The 19311-nt window shown below is 59.6% G+C and overlaps 2 protein-coding genes and 1 long non-coding RNA gene across 4 annotated transcripts; 1 reads left to right on the forward strand and 2 right to left on the reverse strand.

Moving 5' to 3' along the window:
* Positions 1 to 7: 7 nt before the first annotated feature.
* Positions 8 to 11471, reverse strand: LOC136006652 (rho GTPase-activating protein SYDE1-like). Its single transcript, XM_065664688.1, is given in 10 exon segments — positions 8 to 367; positions 3002 to 3236; positions 4105 to 4262; positions 4338 to 4359; positions 4361 to 4465; positions 6780 to 6994; positions 7098 to 7398; positions 7400 to 7797; positions 9357 to 9941; positions 11207 to 11471. Coding segments are annotated over 10 exon segments (2430 nt in total). The 5' UTR covers positions 11295 to 11471; the 3' UTR covers positions 8 to 44.
* On the forward strand, positions 11231 to 18202 carry LOC136006654 (uncharacterized). Of its 2 annotated transcripts, none has more exons than XR_010609221.1 (4): positions 11231 to 11598; positions 13065 to 13200; positions 13539 to 13709; positions 15385 to 18202. It is a non-coding gene; the product is annotated as an uncharacterized LOC136006654 (long non-coding RNA). The 2 variants fall into 2 exon arrangements; XR_010609222.1 differs by having other exon boundaries at positions 13569 to 13709.
* On the reverse strand, positions 13133 to 18293 carry LOC136006653 (macrophage mannose receptor 1-like). Its single transcript, XM_065664689.1, has 7 exons — positions 18224 to 18293; positions 17535 to 17756; positions 17137 to 17193; positions 16173 to 16565; positions 15374 to 15519; positions 13527 to 13636; positions 13133 to 13426 (listed from the first exon to the last, which is right to left on the reverse strand). The coding sequence occupies exons 1-7, from the start codon at positions 18285 to 18287 to the stop codon at positions 13300 to 13302; spliced, it is 1119 nt and encodes a 372-aa protein (XP_065520761.1). The 5' UTR covers positions 18288 to 18293; the 3' UTR covers positions 13133 to 13299.
* Positions 18294 to 19311: the final 1018 nt, after the last annotated feature.

Genomic DNA, 19311 nt, shown 5'->3' on the forward strand with positions numbered 1-19311 from the left:
TGGCTGCCACCAGTGCCGGGTGTCACGGCCGCCCCGTGCGGCGCTCACAGGCACACGTTGATCTGCTGCCCCAGCTCCCTCTCCAGGTCCAGGATGAGCGCATCGAAGTCCTTCAGGTTGAGCCGGGGCCCGAACGCCGCCGGGGGCTCCTCCCGCAGCCCGAAAGGAGCCCCCCCCCCGCCGGGGTCGCCGTGCCCCGGGGTCCCGGGGGCGCTGGCCCCGGGCAGCAGCAGGAGCTGGCGGCCGCACACGCTCCAGTCCCCCGCGTACCGGTTACTGGGGGGGCTCTCGGGGCCGCGGGGCCGGGGCCGGGCCACGACCGCGGGATCCGGCAGTTCCAGGCGCAGCCGCGGCGCTCGGGGGGGCGCTGCGGAGCAGAGAGAGGGAACGGTGGGATTGGGGATGGGGAACGGGGGGGAACGGGGATGGGGATGGGGGAAAAGGGGGGAATGGGCACTGGGAATGGGGAACAGGGGGAATGAGGATGGGGATGGGGGAAAAGGGGGGAGTGGGGATGGGGAACGGGGGGGAACGGGGATGGGGATGGGGAACAGGGGGGAACGGGGATGGGGATGGGGAACAGGGGGGGAATGGGGATGGGGAACGGGGGGGAATGGGGATGGGGAACAGGGGGGAATGGGGATGGGGGAAGAGGGGGGAATGGGGATGGGGAACGGGGGGGAATGGGGATGGGGAACAGGGGGGAATGGGGATGGGGAACGGGGGGGAATGGGGATGGGGAACAGGGGGAAATGGGGATGGGGGAATAGGGGGGAATGGGGATGGGGATGGGGAACGGGGGGGAATGGGGATGGGGATAGGGAACAGGGGTGAATGGGGATGGGGATAGGGAACAGGGGGGAATGGGGATGGGGAACAGGGGGAATGGGGATGGGGATGGGGAACGGGGGGGAATGGGGATGGGGATGGGGAACAGGGGGGAATGGGGATGGGGAACGGGGGGGAATGGGGATGGGGGAACGGGGGGGAATGGGGATGGGGAACAGGGGGGGAATGGGGATGGGGATGGGGATAGGGAACAGGGGGGAATGGGCACTGGGAATGGGGATGGGGAACAGGGGGGAATGGGGATGGGGATGGGGAACAGGGGGGAATGGGGATGGGGATGGGGGAAAAGGGGGGGAATGAGCACTGGGAATGGGGATGGGGATAGGGAACAGGGGGGAATGGGGATGGGGGAACAGGGGGGAATGGGGATGGGGAACAGGGGGGAATGGGGATGGGGGAAGAGGGGGGAATGGGGATGGGGAACGGGGGGGAATGGGGATGGGGAACAGGGGGAAATGGGGATGGGGGAACAGGGGGGAATGGGGATGGGGATGGGGAACGGGGGGGAATGGGGATGGGGATAGGGAACAGGGGTGAATGGGGATGGGGATAGGGAACAGGGGGGAATGGGGATGGGGAACAGGGGGAATGGGATGGGGGAAGAGGGGGGAATGGGGATGGGGATGAGGAATGGGAATGGGGTATGGGGAACAGGGGGGAATGGGGATGGGGAACAGGGGGGAATGGGGAATGGGAATGGGATGGGGATAGGGAACAGGGGGGAAGGGGGATGGGGGAACAGGGGGGAATGGGCACCGGAATGGGGATGGGGAACAGGGGGGAATGGGGATGGGGATGGGGGAACGGGGGGGAATGAGGATGGGGAACAGGGGGGAATGAGGATGGGGATGGGGATGGGGGAAAAGCGGGGAATGGGCGCTGGGGATGGGGATGGGGAACAGGGGGGAATGGGGATGGGGGAACAGGGGGGAATGGGCACTGGGAATGGGGATGGGGGACAAGGGTGTGAATGGGCGCTGGGAATGGGGATGGGAGACAGGGGGGAATGGGGAATGGGGATGGGGATGGGGGAACGGGGGGGGAATGGGCACTGGGAATGGGGGAACAGGGGGGAATGGGCACTAGGAATGGGGAGGGAAAAGAGGGGCATGGGGATTGGGGCACAGGTGGGAATGTGCAATGGGAATGGGGGGGGAATAGGGGTCATAGGGATGGGGGCACTGATGGGAATGGGCAATGGGAATGGGGGGAACAGGGGGGAATGGTGATGGGGCACTGGTGGGAATGGGAGCTGGGAATGGGGGAAAAGGGGGTCATGGGGATGGGGACACTGGTGGGAATGGGCACTGGGAATTGGGGGGAATGTGGATGGGGGAACAGGGGGGAATGGGCACTGGGAATGGGGAAGAGGGTTGTGGGGAAGAGGGTTGTGGGGATGGGGGCACAGGTGGGAATGGGCAATGGGAATGGGGGGAATGTGGATGGGGGAACAGGGGGGAATGGGCACTGGGAATGGGGAAGAGGGTTGTGGGGATGGGGGCACAGGTGGGAATGGGCAATGGGAATGGGGGGAATGTGGATGGGGGAACAGGGGGGAATGGGCACTGGGAATGGGGAAGAGGGTTGTGGGGATGGGGGCACTGGTGGGAAAGGGCAATGGGAATGGGGGAAAAGGGGTCATGGGGATGGCGACACTGGTGGGAATGGGCACTGGGAATGGGGGGGAAATGGGGGTGATGGCGACATTGATGGGAATGGGCACTGGGAATGGGTACAGAAAGGGGGGTCATAGGGATGGGGACACTGGTGGGAATGGGAGCTGGGAATTGGGGAAATGGGGATGGGGACACTGGTGGGAATGAGCACTGGGAATAGGGGGAAATGGGGGTCGTGGGGATGGGGGGAAAAGGTGGGAATGGGCACATGGAATGGGGAGGAAAATGGGGGTCATGGGGATTGCGTGGGGATGGGGACATTGGACCAGTTACTTGGAATGGGGGGCACTGAGCAGCAGGAACTAGGGGGACCCCAAGAGAGATGTTGGATGTGGGGGGCCTGGGCATGGGGGCACCCATTACTGGAGGCGATGGGGGGGCAGGCCATGGAGCTTTAGTTGGGAATGGGGACACTGGATCAGCTACTGGGAATGGGGGCACCCCAAGAGCAGCCATAAGGGGGTGACCCCACTTACCCGGCCAGGCCTGCAGCAGGTAGTGCAGCACCTCAATGTGCCTCTTGAAGTCCACGGCACTGGCGATGTCCTGGCTGTGGGTGCCGCTGTGGGTGCTGCTGTGGGTGCCGGTGCCGCGGCTCGGGGTGAGCAGCACCGGCCCGAAGCACACGGCGATGTTCTGGGGGTTCATGCGGTTCAGGTCATGGTGCGAGGCCACCAGGCTCAGGTGGTCCAGGAGCCGCGTCAGGGTGGCCTGAGGGACACGGAACCCACTTTATGGTGCTGGGCACCCACTTTTGGGTGCTGGGAACCTACTTTATGGAGCTGGGAATCCACTTTTGGGTGCTCGGAACCTACTCTATGATGTTGAGCACCCACTGCTTGGTGCTGCGCACGCACTTTCTGATGTTGGGCACCAAATTTGGTTCTGGGCACTCACTTTTTGGCACTGGGCATCCATATTTTGACATTGGGCACCCACTTTTTGGTGTTGGGCACCCAGCTAGGCACAGGGCACCCACTTTCTGTTGCTTTGCACCCGCTTTTTGGTGCTGGGCACCCACTTCTTGGCATTGGGCACCCACTATTGATGCCAGGCAACCACTTTCTGTTACTTTGCACCCGCTTTTTGGTGCTGGGCACCCACTTCTTGGCATTGGGCACCCACTTTTGATGCCGGGCACTCACTTTCTATTGCTTTGCACCCGCTTTTTGGTGCTGGGCACCCACTTCTTGGCACTGGGCACCCACTTTTGATGCCAAGCACCCACTTTCTATTGCTTTGCACCCGCTTTTTGGTTCTGGGCACCCACTTCTTGGCATTGGGCACCCACTTTTGATGCCGGGCACCCACTTTCTATTGCTTTGCACCCGCTTTTTGGTGCTGGGCACCCACTTCTTGGCATTGGGCACCCACTTTTGATGTGGAGCACCCACTTTCTATTGCTTTGCACCCGCTTTTTGGTGCTGAGCACCCAATTCTTGGCATTGGGCACCCACTTTTGATGCCAGGCACCCACTTTCTATTGCTTTGCACCCGCTTTTTGGTGCTGGGCACCCACTTCTCGGCATTGGGCACCCACTTTTGATGCCGAGCACCCACTCTGGCGCTGAGCACCCACCTTCTCCACGTCGGGCAGACACTCCAGCAGGGTGACCGCATCCTGCTGCCCCGGTGCCAGCCGCGGGGGCCTCTTGGCCATGGCCTCCAGCACCACGTGGTGCAGCGTCGGGGTGATGAGCGGCGTGGGCAGCTCGCGCAGGTAATCCTTGAGGATCCCTATGGCAAGAGGACCCCATGGGGCTGTCAGGGTGGGCCACGGGAGCCAAGGGGCACCCATAGGGTGGCACCCACCCGTGATGACGTTGATGTCGGGGGTAGAGATGCTCCGAGAGCGTCACAGCCGCGCTGTCCCGCTCGAAGGCGTCTCGGAGCTCCTTCTTGACTGCAGCTGAGCCACACAGCCGGTACAGGCCCACCACCTGCATGGGGACACCAGTAGAGACCAGTATAAACCAGTATGGGAGGGTGCAACCACCACCACCTGCATGGGGGCACCAGTATAGACCAGTATGGGAGGGTTCAACCACCACCACCTGCATGGGGACACCAGTATAGACCAGTATGGGAGGGTGTAACCACCACCACATGCATGGGGACACCAGTATAGACCAGTATGGGAGGGTGCAACCACCACCACCTGCATGGGGGCACCAGTATAGACCAGTATGGGAGGGTTCAACCACCACCACCTGCATGGGGACACCAGTATAGACCAGTATGGGAGGGTGTAACCACCACCACATGCATGGGGACACCAGTAGAGACCAGTATAAACCAGTATGGGAGGTTGCAACCACCACCACCTGCATGGGGACACCAGTATAGACCAGTATGGGGAGGTTCAACCACCACCACCTGCATGGGGACACTAGTCTAGACCAGTATGGGAGGGTTCAACCACCACCACCTGCATGGGGACACTAGTCTAGACCAGTATGGGAGGGTTCAACCACCACCACCTGCACGGGGACACCAGTATAGACCAGTATGGGAGGGTGCAACCACCACCACCTGTGTGGGAACACCAGTATAGACCAGTATAGACCAGTACGGGGAGGTTCAACCACCACCACCTGCATGAGGACACCAGTCTAGACTAGTATAGACCAGTAGAGGGAGGATCAACCACCACCACCTGCATGGGGACATCAGTATAGACCAGTATGGGAGGGTGCAACCACCACCACCTGTGTGGGAACATCAGTATAGACCAGTATAGACCAGTGTGGGGAGGTTCAACCACCACCACCTGCTTGGGGACACCAGTATAGACCAGTATGGGGGGGCTGAAACACTACCACCTGCATGGGGACACCAGTATAGACCAGTATGGGGGGCATCTAACATGACCTCCTGCATGGTGACACCAGTATAGGCCAGGATGGGGGTGTTCAACCACCACCACCTGCATGGGGACACCAGTATAAACCAGTATGGGAGAGTTCAACCACCACAACCACCATGTGGGGGGTGGATTCCTCCACCAAACCCCCAGGAACCATCATGGGGACACCAGTTAGGGTGCATTCCTCCACCAAACCTCCTTTAACCACTATGGGGACACCAGTTTGGGGTGGGTTCCTCCATCAAACCCCCAGGAACCACTATGGGGACACCAGTTTGGGGTGGGTTCCTCCATCAAACCCCCTTTAACCACTATGGGGACACCAGTTTGGGGTGGGTTCCTCCATCAAACCCCCAGGAAGCACTATGGGGACATCAGTATAGGTGCGTTCCTCCATCAAACCCCCCTTAACCACTATGGGGACACCAGTTTGGGGTGGGTTCCTCCACCAACCCCCCTTTAACCATGATGGGGACACCAGTTTGGGTGCATTCCTTCACCACAGCCACCACCAGACACCAGTTTGGGGTGGATCCCTCCACCAAACCCCCTTTAACCACTATGAGGACACCAGTTTGGGTGCATTCCTTCACCATAACCACCACCAGACACCAGTATGGATGCATTCCTCCACCACAACCACCACCAGACACCAGTATGGATGCATTCCTTCACCACAGCCACCACCAGACACCAGTTTGGGGTGGATCCCTCCACCAAACCCCCAGGGACACCAGTATGGGGTGCGTTCCTCCACCAAACCCCCTTTAACCACTGTGGGGACACCAGTTTGGGGTGGATCCCTTCACCAAACCCCCTTTAACCACTATGGGGACACCAGTTTGGGTGTGTTCCTCCATCAAACCCCCAGGAACCACTATGGGGACACCAGTTCAGGGTGGGTTCCTCCACCAAACCCCCTTTAACCACTATGGGGACACCAGTTTGGGGTGGATCCCTCCACCAAACCCCCTTTAACCACTATGGGGACACCAGTTCAGGGTGGGTTCCTCCATCAAACCCTCAGGAACCACTATGATGGGGACACCAGTTTGGGGTGGGTTCCTCCACCAAACCCCCTTTAACCACTATGGGGACACCAGTTTGGGTGCATTCCTCCACCACAACCACCACCAAACACCAGTATGGATGCATTCCTCCACCACAGCCACCACCAAACACCAGTATGGATGCATTCCTTCACCACAGCCACCACCAGACACCAGTTTGGGGTGGATCCCTCCACCAAACCCCCTTTAACCACTATGGGGACACCAGTTTGGGCTGGGTTCCTCCACCAAACCCCCTTTAACCACTATGGGGACACCAGTTTGGGCTGGGTTCCTCCACCAAACCCCCCTCCGAGCCCCGCTATGAGCAGCACTCACCTTCAGGCCACGTTTCTCTATCTCAGCCACGCACTTCTGGATGATCAAAGGCACTTTGGTGGCCGTCTTCTCCCTTTCCACCAGTTTACCCAGTTCCACCCCGAAGACGCGCGGCTCCTGCTCACTGGGACAATCCCATTGCTCCACCAAGGTGAACTTGGAGTAGAGGACACCCCGCGGTTGCAACCTCACAGCCAACTGCTGGGCACGGCACCCTGCGGAGCCCAACGTTGCCATCAAACTCACTACCGAGCACCCAACCCCAACCGGGACCCCCTCACCACCACCACCACCACCACCCTTCATCCCCATCCTCACCGCGGAAGATGTGGGGCAGCACCACGGTGCCGTGGCAACAGAGGCGGTTGCGGCAGGAGGTGGCATCCCAGGAGAACACCATCACCTTGAGGTGCTGAGCACCCTCCAGCTCCAGGTTGAAGGTATGGTTGAGACCCAGGAAGCCCGTCTTGCAGGACAGCAGCGCCGTGCGCGCCCGGTTGGCCGCGTCCACCTGCAGCACGCAGAAGACCTCGCGCCCATCCCCTCGCGGTGGCTTCAGGTCCTTCACGCCGTGGAGGTGGACGCTCACCAAGCCGGAGATGTGCTGCCCGCAGCGGGGGTGGCGTCTCCCCACTGCTATAGGGGTGGAAAGCACCCACATCCAGCCCTAGATCCACCTCTTCCGGATCACACCGGGGCTTGGCCTTCATCGGAAGCTCTGGGGAGTCTCCATCGCTCAAGTAGCCACCCCTGGGGGTGGCTTTGGCCCGCGGGGACGCCACGCTGGTGTCCAAGTGGTAGCGGCTGATGACGTTGCTGGATTCCTTCCTCTCGGAGGGGGATGCTCCCTCCTCGTGGCCTCGGGAACGGGGATTCCGGAGGCTCAGCTTCCTCCGGAGCTCCGGAAGCTTCTTCATCTTCATGGAGAGGCGACGCACGGTGCCCGGGGACTTCACCTTCTGCAGGGCCCGGCTCTTGGTGGGGCTGGCGGGAGGTGATGGGGTGGTCGGGGCCTTCCCTGTGCCAAGGGGAAAGGGGTGAGCGGGCTGGGAATGGCGGGGGGGGGGAATGGGAAGGGTCCTTGGGATGGGGTGGGGCTGGGATGTGGAGAAGGGGATGGGGAATGCAGGGGATGGGGACATGCGATGGAGTGGGGGCAGTGTCTGGGGGGTCTTGAGGACCCCCTCACCCACAAAACCTGGGTGCCCAACAGCTAAAGTGGGTGCCCAGTGCCAAATTGGGTGCCCAAGAACAAGAAGTGGGTGCCCAGCACTAAAATTGGGTGCCCAACACCAAAAAGTGGGTGTTCAGCACCAGAAAGTGGGTGCCCAGCACTAAAAAGTGGGTGCCCAGCATCAAAAAGTGGGTGCCCAATAACAGAAAGTGAGTGCCCAGCACTACAATTGGGTGCCCAGTGGCAAAAAGTGGGTGCCCAGCACTAAAAAGTAGGTGCCCAGCATCAAAAAGTGGGTGTCCAGTTGGGTGCCCAATAACAAGAACTGGGTGCCATGCACTGAAATTGGGTGTCCAGCATCAAATTGGGTGCCCAGCATCAAAAAGTGGGTGCCCAATAACAAGAAGTGAGTGCCCAGCACTAAAAAGTGGGTGCCCAGCACTAAAAAGTAGGTGCCCAGCATCAAAAAGTGGGTGTCCAGTTGGGTGCCCAATAACAAGAAGTGGGTGCCATGCACTGAAATTGGGTGTCCAGCATCAAATTGGGTGCCCAACATCAAAAAGTGGGTGCCCAGCGCTAAAAAAGTGGGTGCCCAATAACAAGAAGTGAGTGCCCAGCACTAAAATTGGGTGCCCAGCACTAAAAAGTAGGTGCCCAGCATCAAAAAGTGGGTGTCCAGTTGGGTGCCCAATAACAAGAAGTGGGAGCCATGCACTAAAATTGGGTGTCCAGCATCAAATTGGGTGCCCAACATCAAAAAGTGGGTGCCCAGCACCAAAACGTGGGTGCCCAGCACCAAAACGTGGATGCCCAGTGACAAAAATGTGTGCCAAACATGAAAAAGTGTGTCCCAAGCACTAAAAAGTGGGTGCCCAACATCAAAAAGTCAGTGTCTGATACCAAAAAGTGGGTGCCCAGCACCAAAAAGTGGGTGCTCAATACCAAAAAGTGGGCGTCCAGTGCCAAAAGTGGGTGTCCAGCGCCAAAAAGGGGGTGCTCAATACCAAAAAGTGGGTGCCCAGTGCCCAAAGTGGGTTCCCAACATCAAATTGGGTGCCCATCACTAAAAAGTGGGTGCTCAACACCATGAGGTGGGTGCCCAGCACCAAAAAGTGGGTGCTCAATACCAAAAAGTGGGTGTCCAGTGCCAAAAGTGGGTGTCCAGCGCCAAAAGTGGGTGTCCAGCGCCAAAAAGTGGGTGCCCAGTGCCCAAAGTGGGTTCCCAACATCAAATTGGGAGCCCATCACTAAAAAGTGGGTGCTCAACACCATGAGGTGGATGCCCAGCACCAAAAAGTGGGTGCTCAATACCAAAATGTGGGTGTCCAGTGCCAAAAGTGGGTGCCTATAAAGTGGGTGCCCAAGAGAGCAGGACCCGGGCTATGGGTCCCAGGTCTCCTCACCACCAGGCTGGGTCCGTCCCGGCTCCTCGGTGCTGCGGGCTCCGGAGCTCTCCCCCATTCCCAATCCATCCCGGGCGGGCTCCTCCCTCTCCCCATCGCGGCTCCCGCTTTTCTTCCCGGCGCTCCCAGGCTGCGGATCCTCATCCTCCGGGATGGGGTTGTACCAGATGTCCCCCTCGCTGCCGGCAGCACCGGGATCCACCTCGGCTGCAGCTCCCGGCTCATCCAAACCTGGAACCTTCATGGATGACAGCACCCAGTGCCGGCTGCTCCGCTCCAAGCTCTGCAGGTAGGCTCCATGCCCGGGATTCCTACCGGGAATCCCCAGCTCCCCGGAGCCGTTCAGCGCCTCTGCTTCCTCCGCCGGCTCCGGGTCGTCCTTCACGGGATGCGCAATGCCAGAGGCAGGATCTGGCTCTCCGGTGTCCACTGGATCTTGGGAAGCTTTGGCAGGAAGCGGCTCCTTCTCATCCCGGCCTCCGCAGGAGAAACGGGCCCAGTTCTGCCGCCGAGATGCGACCGGCACCGGATCCATGGATGCTGCTTCGGGATCCGGGGGGGAATCAGGGCTAGGAGTGGGAGGATCTGTGGGAGGAAGGGAAAAAGCTGGGATGAGATCCCAAAATCCCAGTGCCACCACGCCAGGACCTCTCTCGTGGCCCCAGCACCATCCTGAGCACCCCACCACGGCTCCCTCAATCCTCATCCCAAATCCAGCGCTGTCCCGCATGGGAACAGGCAGCGGATCCAAACATCTGGATGTCCGGATGTTTACTGCTGGCCGGATCCAAGACATTCCCATTGCTCCGGCAGGGAATGGGGGGGGGGGGGGGCACAGCCCTGACTCCTCTGCACCCAATAGGAAGGGGCTGCATCCCAATGGGGACAGGGATGAACCCCAAAGGGATGGGGCTGCACCCCTGCACCCTGTGCACCCTTCCTTAGGGGGGGTCTCTTTATGTGGGGTGCAGAAGGGACCCCAAAGTGATGGGGGGGGAGTCCCTTCCTTAAGGGAGTCTCTTCCTTAGGGGGGGTTCCTGTTTCTCTTGGGGTGCAGAAGGACCCCAAAGTGATGGAGGGGTCCCTTTATGTGGGGTGAAGAAGAGACACCAAGTAATGGGGGGGTCTCTTCCTTAGTGGGGGCCCTTCCTTAGTGGCTCCTCATTTCTCTTTGGGTGCAGAAGGGACCCCAAAGTGATGGGGGGGCCCTTCCTTAGGGGGGTCCCCTTATGTGGGGTGCAGAAGAGATGCCAAGCAATGGGGGGGCCCTTCCTTAGGGGGGTCCCCTTATGTGGGGTGCAGAAGGGACCCCAAAGTGATGGGGGGGACCTTCCTTAGGGGGGTCCCTTTATGTGGGGTGCAGAAGGGACACCAAGCAATGGGGGGGGCCCTTCCTTAGGGGGGTCCCCTTATGTGGGGTGCAGAAGGGATGCCAAGCAATGGGGGGATCCCTTCCTTAGGGAGGTCCCTTTATGTGGGGTGCAGAAGGGACCCCAAAGTGATGGGGGGGGGCCTTCTTTAGCGGGTTCCCTTTATGTGGGGTGCAGAAGGGATGCCAAGCAATGGGGGGGCCCTTCCTTAGGGGCTCCCCTTTCCTCTTGGGATGCAGAAGGGGCCCCAAAGTAATGGGGGGGGCATTCCCATTCCCTAGGGGTCCCCTTTATGTGGGGTGCAGAAGGGTCCCCAAAGTGATGGAGGGGGGGGGTCCCTTCCTTAGGGGGGGGTCCCTTCTCCCTTGGGATGCAGAAGGGACCCAAGGGTGCTGGGGGGGGGGGTCCCTGTTCCTTTGGGGTGCAGACCCCCCCCCCCCCCATGGTGGTCCCGTCCGGCCCCCTCGGCTCTGCCCCTACCTCGCTCCTTCCCGTCCGGCTTCTTCCCCCTGGGCCGGTCGCGGCCCCTCAGGCGGGAGAACGTTCTCCTCAGCAGCGGCTCCGCCATCGCCCTGCCCGGAGCCCTTCAACCCCTCCCCGGTCCCCCCCACTTTGAGCCGGTCCCGGGCCCCCCTCTTTGAACCGGTCCCGGTCTCCCTTTGAGCCGGGCCCGGGCCCTGGGCCCTCCCGTTCCCCTCAGCGCGGCGGGGCCCGCAGCGCCGGCTCCGCCATGATCGCTCCGTGCATGCCCGGGCGCTGCCGGGAGCTGTAGTCCGGAACCGGGGGGACCCCCCCCCATAGAACCCCATTGATATCGGGGACACCCCCCCCGAAGGACACGGGAGGGGCTGAGGCCTGACCCGCGGCCTGAGGTGAGGGGATGGGGGGGGGGCATCGGGGGGGTAAATGGGGTGGGGGGGGGGATTTAGGGGGTTTAAAGGGGTATTTGGGGGGGGTCTTGGGGTATTTGGGGGTCTCGGGGGTATTTACGGGGCTCCATGGGGTGTTTGGGGGAGTCTGGGGGGTATTTGGGGGTCCGGGGGGGATTTAGGGGGCTCAGTGGGGTGTTTGGGGGTCCGGGGGGAGGGTTTTAGGGGGTTTAAAGGGGTATTTGGGGGTCTGGGGGGTATTTACGGGGCTCCATGGGGTGTTTGGGGAGTCTGGGGGGTATTTGGGGGGCCGGGGGGGGGTTTAGGGGGCTCAAGGGGGTATTTGGGGGGGTCGGGGGAGTAAATGGAGCCTTAGGGGGGGGGTTTAGGGGGCTCAGTGGGGTGTTTGGGGGTCCGGGGGGAGGGTTTTAGGGGGTTTAAAGGGGTATTTGGGGGGGGTCTGGGGGTATTTGGGGGTCTGGGGGGGTATTTACGGGGCTCCATGGGGTGTTTGGGGGAGTTTGGGGGGTATTTGGGGGTCCGGGGGGGGGTTTAGGGGGCTCAAGGGGGTATTTGGGGGTCCGGGGGGGGTTTAGGGGGCTCAGTGGGGTGTTTGGGGGTCCGGGGGGAGGTATTTGGAGTCCTGGGGGGCTATTTAGGGGGCTCGATGGGGTGTTTGGGGGAGGTGGGGGGGTATTTGGGGGGGGTCTGGGGGTATTTGGGGTCTGGGAGGGGATTTAGGGGGCCCGAGGGGGTATTTGGGGAGGGGGGTCTGGGGTGTACTTAGGAATCTGGGGGGGGTTAGAGGGCTCAAGGCAGTATTTGGGAGGACCTGAGGGGTATTTGGGTGTCGGGGGGGGCATTTAGGGGTTCTGGGGGGTATCTGGGGGGACGTGGGGGGTATTTGGGGGCCCGGGGGGGAATTTAGGGGGCTCAAAGGGGGATTGGGTGGGGAGGGGGTTGGGGGGTATTTGGGGTCTGGGAGGGGATTTAGGGGGCCCAAGGTGGTATTGGGGTGGGGTCCTGGAGGTTATTTAGGAATCTGGGGGGGGGTTAGGGGGCTCAAGGGGGCATTTGGGAGGACCTGAGGGGTATTTGGGGGTCTGGGGGTGATTTGAGGGGCTCAATGGAGTGGTTGGGGGGCCTGGGGGGTATTTGGGGGTCTGGGGGGGAAATTGGAGGCTCCAAGTGGTATTTGGCAGGGGGTCTGGTGATATTTGGGGGTCTGGGCAGAACTGGGGGGCTCAAGGGGGTATTTGGGGCCTCGGGGAGGTAATAAATTGGGTCTGGGGGAGGAGATTTAGGGGTCTCTGGGGGTATTTGGGGAGCCCTGAGGTGTATTTGGGGGGGGTATCATGAGCACCCACTGCTCCCCCCAGAGGCCCCCCAAACCCACCCCCCCTTCGCCCCCCACCATGGGTGCCCCCCATGCCCAGAGCAGGTGTTCACACGTGTTTATTGCTCTGCAGGACTCGTCCGTCCCCCCCCCCCCCGCCTCCCCCCCCTCCCCAATCCCACCCTGGACCCCCCTTTTCCCTGCAGATCCATCCCTGCATCCCAAAGGGAATGTGCTGGAAGGCGGAGGCTGCACCCGGAGCGCTGCAGGTCGGATGTGGCAAGCAGAGGGGTGCCAATGGGAGCCCCTCATCACCGAGGGGGTGCATTGGTGGAGGGGGGGGGGGGGGCATTTTTGGGGTGCCCCCTTTAGGGGTGCCCCTCGCACACCCATGGGAGCTGGCTGGTGCAGGGGTAATCGTACCACAGAGCATCCTCCCTCACTGCTGCACAGTTCTCCTGGCGCCCACCATTGGGCTCGCTCCTGTGCCAAGAGCTGTGACAAAAGAAGGGGGGGGGATCAGGACACTTTAGGGGTGCCCCTGCCCCCCCCCCCAAACCCCGTCCCCTTGCTCCCAGCACCCATAGGGCTCTACCTGCTTTCCCAGGATAAGATGGACCCATTGGCTCGCTTCCAGGTCCCTTCCACCTCTTCATCCCGGATGCCGAGCCAGGAGGAGCTTTGCAGCATGGTCCGGATGTGATCCTGGGGGCAAAGGCGGCGTCACCCCGTGGCACAGCCCCCCCCAAAACCCTTGGGGACAGCAAGGGGACACCGGGTAGGACCTGATGCCGTAACAGCCCTCAGCACTGGCACAGCCTCTGCCCTGGGGTGGGGGGGTCTCATTGGGGTCTAGGCTATCCTAGGACTGGTTGAAGTCCTATATAATCAGGGTTAGGGCTGAGTTAGAGCCTCATGGGGGATCTTAGGGTTAGCTTAAGTCCTTCGTATTTGGGGTTAGGGCTCGGCTAGAGCCTCATTGGGGTATGAAGGACCTTAGGGTTGTCTTTAAGTCCTATGTCTTTAAGCTTAGGGCTGAGTTAGAACCTCATAGAGGATTTTAGGATTAGTGTAAGTCCTATGGGACTTTGGGGTTAAGGCTAGGCTAGAGCCTCACTGGGGTCTGGACTAGTTTAGGGTTGTCTTAAGTCCTATATAGGCAGGGTTAGGGCTGGCCTAAAGCCTCATTGGGGTCTGAAGGACCTTAGGGTTAACTTAAATCCTATGTATTTGGGGTTAGGGCTAGGCTAGAGCCTCATTGGGGTCTGAAGGATCTTAGGGTTAGCTTAAGTCCTATGTATTTGTGGTTAGGGCTGGGCTAGAGCCTCATCAGTGTCTGAAGGGTCTTAGGGTTGTCTTAAGTCTTATGTCTTTAGGGTTAGGGCTGAGTTAGAACCTCATAGAGGATCTTAGGATTAGTTTAAGTCCAATGGGACTGTGGGGCTAGGGCTAGGCTAGAGCCTCATTGGGGTCAGGACTAGTTTAGGGTTAGCTTAAGTCCTATGTATTTGGGGTTAGGGCTCTGCTAGAGCCTCATTGGGGTATGAAGGATCTTAGGGTTGTCTTTAAGTCCTATGTCTTTAGGCTTAGGGCTGAGTTAGAACCTCATAGAGGATCTTAGGATTAGCTTAAGTCCAATGCGACTTTGGGGCTAGGGCTGGGCCAGAGCCTCACTGGGGTCTGGACTAGTTTAGGGTTGTCTTAAGTTCTATATATTTAGGGTTTAGGCTGAGTTAATCCTCATAGAGGATTTTAGGATCTTAGGGTTAGTTTAAGTCCCATGTATTTGGGGTTAGGGCTGGGCTAGATCCTCACTAGGGTCTGGACTAGTTTAGTATTGTCTTAAGTCCTATATAGGCAGGGTTAGGGCTGGGCTAGAGCCTCATTGGGGTTTGAAGGATCTTAGGGTTAGTTTAAGTCCTATGTATTTGGGGTTAGGGCTGGGCTAGAGCCTCATTGGGGTCTGGACTAGCTTAGGGTTGTCTTAAGTCCTCCATAGGCAGGGTTAGGGCTGGGGTAAGGCCCTGTAGGGGTTTGGGCTAGCTTAGGGTTTGGTCAAGTCCTGTGAGTATATTTAGAGTTAGGTTTAGGATAGGATTACAATTCTGGATAATGAGATTGGGGTTGTGGTTGGGGAAAGGGTTAAGGTCAGGCTTAGGGCTAGGTCTGGGCTTGTGGTTAGGATTAGGTTTAGGTTTAGTGAGTTTAGGGTTAGGGATGGATTAGGAAGAGGTTTCAGCTGGATTTGGGTCGGTTTTAGGGCGATGGCTCGATTAGGAATGAGGTTGGGTTTAATTGTAGGTACTAGGGTATAAAGTTTAGGCAGAGCTTAAGGTGAGGTCACCCCAAACCCATCATCGGGTTCATTATAGGGCTTCACCTGAGGCTTCCCTGTCCCTTCCCATCCCTTCCCAACACTCCCTTCCTAGCCGTGCCCCTCACCTTCTCCTCAGGCCCATCCACCTCCAGGAGCTGAGCCCCCAGGAGCGAGCAGAAGCGCCGGGCATTCTCCCAGGAAGTGGCTGTCTTGGAGTACAAATAGCAGGAATTCCGGAAGTGGAGCCACCCTTTGGAGCAAGGGGGACAGCCTGCAGGAAGGGGGGGCACAGAAAAGTGGGGTCACCCCCCCAAAAGGGGGCTGCAAGGGCCCATAACACAGCCCTGGCCAGGGACACAACCCTGAGCATCCCCCCTGGGATAGAGCCCTGCTGGGTTTTGGGTTAAGTCCTATAGATTAAGGTTTAGGACTGGCTTGAGGTCCCATTAGGGTTTAAAGTGGGTTAGGATTAGGTTAGATCCTATCTATTTAGGGTTCTAGCTGGGTTAGGATTAGGTTAAATCCTATCTATTTAGGGTTCTAGCTGGGTTAGGATTAGGTTAAATCCTGTCTATTTAGGGTTCTAGCTGGGTTAGGATTAGGTTAAATCCTATTTGGGGTTTTAACTAGGTTAGGATTAGGTTAAATCCTATCTATTTAGGGTTCTAGCTGTGTTAAGATTAGGTTAAATCCTATTTAGGGTTCTAACTGGGTTAGGATTAGGTTAAATCCTATCTATTTTGGGTTATAACTGGGTTACGATTAGGTTAAAGGCCCCTTAGGGTTTGGCCTTGGTTTAGGTTAGGTTAAGCCATCCTAAAAGGGTCAGCTCAGGTCCAGCACCCTGCTGCAGCCTGCATTTAGTTTAAGCCATATCCATGTCAGTTTAGGGCTATCCTTGGGATGAAGGATGCTGGGACCTACAGGAGTGGGAGCAGATGTCATCCTTGCTCCCATGGACCACCCAGCGGCTCCACGGCCCGTCCCCGGTGTAGAGCATCACCATGCGCTGCTGGTTGTTGCCATAGTTGAAGTAGAGGTTGTATCCAGCCAGCGCCAGCAGCCCTCTATCCCGGCATTCCCAACGCTGCAGCTTGGCATCATCCTGGCACGGCTCCAGCCTCACCAGGGCCAGGGTTTGGCCACGGGTGGCCGTGACGCAGCGCTGGCTCTGCCAGCCCCACAACTGGCCCCCTTGGAGCCATTGGAAGCGTTGGGAAGCAGCACCGGGCTGGCACGTGGTCGCCGTCAACTGGTGCCCGTTGGCCTCAATGCACTTGCGGTGGTCTTCGTTGTAGAGCAGGAAGGAACGGGAGGCTGGGAAGGCAAGAGAAGGTCCAAGGAATGGATCCTGCCCCTTTGCTCTGGTGAGATCCCACTGGGATGCTGCATCCGGCTCTGGTGTCCTCAAGGAACAAGGCCAGAGGAGGATGAGCAGGGGCTGGAGCAGCTCCCACATGGAGCCAGGCTGAGGACGTTGGGGCTGGAGGAGCTGCATGGAAACCTCAGAGCAGCTTCCAGGGTCTGAAGGGGGCTCCAAGGATGTGGAGAGGAAGCTTCATCAGGGACAGGACAAGGGGTGATGGGTTCAGACTGAAACAGGGAAGTTCAGGTTGGAGATAAGGAAGTTCTTCCCTATGAGGGTGCTGGGACACTGGGATGGGTTGGATGGAGAAGGTTTGGATGAAGCATCCCTGTTCAAGGCCAGGTTGGACACAGGGCTTGGAGCAAGCTGCTCTAGTGGAAGGTGTCCCTTCCGGGTTGGAACTGGATGATCTTAAGGTCTTTTCCAACCCAAACCATTCCATGAATCCATGATACACATGGACTGGGGACGCATCCATGGAGAAGGAGGGAAGGGGGGAACACGCATGCCATGGACACGCACCCACATTCGGCATCGCCTTCGCCTTCTCTGCCTCCAGCTCCGCCGTCAGGGCTGCAACTGATGGGGACACAGGGACATGGTCACCCTGTCACCATGGCCACAGCAGGGCTGGTGTGGAGGGGTGCTGAGCACCCAGAACCCCCCATAGAGACCCCCAACACCCCAATAACAGCAATTCCCAATCACAGGAAGTTCTTCCCTATGAGGGTGGTGGGACACTGGGATGGAGCAGGATTGGATGCCCCATCCCTTGCAGTGTCCCAAGTCCAGGATGGAGCAACCTGCTCTAGTGGAAGGTGTCCTTGCCCATGGCAGGGTGACCTTAAGCTCCCTTCCAACCCAACCGATTCCATGATGCCCATGGGGCTCCCCGATCCCTATGGACCATCACTACTCACTGTGCTGTGAGCCAATGGTGAGGAAGAGGATGTTCATCAACACAGAGACCCCCAGGGCCACGGCGGCCACCAGCACCAGCTTCCCTTTGGAGCAGCCCTTGGATGGAGCTGGGGACAGGGGACGAGGTGACGATGGCTCTGTCCTTGTCCATGCTGGCTCTGGCACATGCTTCTGGCTCGGCGTGACCTCAAGGGGGTCCAGGGGCTCGTAGGGGTTCTCCTCTGTGGGGCACAAGGTGCTGTGGGGCAGTGGGGGGGAAGCTGGGGGGTCATCCCCTACCCAGTGCCACCAGCATCCCTTGGAGCATGAGGATTTTGGGGTCTCTGTCGGTACCACCATTCACATCCTTGGACACCGGGGGCCACCAACACCCCCCCACCATGGACAACCTCTTTGGACACCAGGTATGGATATGGGGACACCCCAAGGGTGGAAACGGGGGACCCGTCCTTTGGTGCCACCACACACACACACACACACACCCCCCCGGGGACCCCTCTTGAGGATCCCTCTTTCGGTACCCCAATGGGTGCATTGGGTACCAGGGATGGAGATGGGGACCCCCCTTTGGTGCTACCCCCCCGCCATGGGGACAAAGTGAGACCCCAAAAGGGACAATGGGATGTCCATTAAGGACAATGGGGCTGCTGGGCTCCCCCCCCCCCCAGCACCCAAGGGTGCTCCCTACCTTCCCCATCTCTGGGTCCTGGCACCCACTTTTGCCCCTGGCTGGGCTCCACATTGCCGTACATGGTCCCTCTGGTGTCCCCAGTGAGTGTCCCCACTGATAAACCCTGGGGGAAGTGGTGCTGGGGGGGGGCCGGATGTGCCCTCATCCCAAGGATGGGCCTCAAAGGGGCCCCCCAGCACCCTAAAGCTTGGGTCAGCACCATGGGTGCTGGTAAAGGCCCTGGTGTCCCCGTAATCAGGATGCACCCATGGCATTGCCCAGGGTGTCCCTGTCACCAGGGTGTCCCGATGCCATTCCTGCCCACGCAGGAAGAGCTGGGTGCTATCAGCACCCACCAGCACCCAGCTCACCGCATCCGGTAATGGATGTGAGGTCGGGTGTGCTGGGGGGGGCGATGGGTGTCCCATGGTGGTGCTGGGTGTCCCATGGGCACATTGGGTGTTCCATGGTGGTGTCAGGTGTCCATGGTGGTGCTGAGTGTCCCATTGTGGTGCTGAGTGTCCCATGGTCACACTGGGTGTCCATTGTGGTGCTGGGTGCCCCATGGTCGTGCTGGTTATCCCACTGTGGTGCTGGGTGTCCCATTCTGGTGCTGGGTGTCCCATGGTCACACTGGGTGTCCCATTGTGGTGCTGGGTGTCCCATTGTGGTGCTGGGTGCCCCATGTTGGTGCTGGGTGTCCCATTCTGGTGCTGGGTGTCCCATTGTGGTGCTGGGTGTCCCATTGTGGTGCTGGGTGCCCCATGTTGGTGCTGGGTGCCCCATGGTCACACTGGGTGCCCCATGGTCACACTGGGTGCCCCATGGTGGTGCTGGGTGTCCCATTGTGGTGCTGGGTGCCCCATGTTGGTGCTGGGTGTCCCATGGTAGTGCTGGGTGCCCCATGGTGGTGCTGGGTGTCCCATTGTGGTGCTGGGTGCCCCATGTTGGTGCTGGGTGTCCCATGGTAGTGCTGGGTGCCCCATGGTCACACTGGGTGTCCCATTGTGGTGCTGGGTGCCCCACGGTGGTGCTGGGTGCCCCACGGTGCTACCGGATGTCCCATCACGGTCCCTATCGATCCCGGTGTCCCCTCGGGCTCCCCC

This window comes from Lathamus discolor, unplaced genomic scaffold, assembly GCF_037157495.1.
Source record: "Lathamus discolor isolate bLatDis1 unplaced genomic scaffold, bLatDis1.hap1 Scaffold_51, whole genome shotgun sequence".
Classification (NCBI taxonomy): domain Eukaryota; kingdom Metazoa; phylum Chordata; class Aves; order Psittaciformes; family Psittacidae; genus Lathamus; species Lathamus discolor.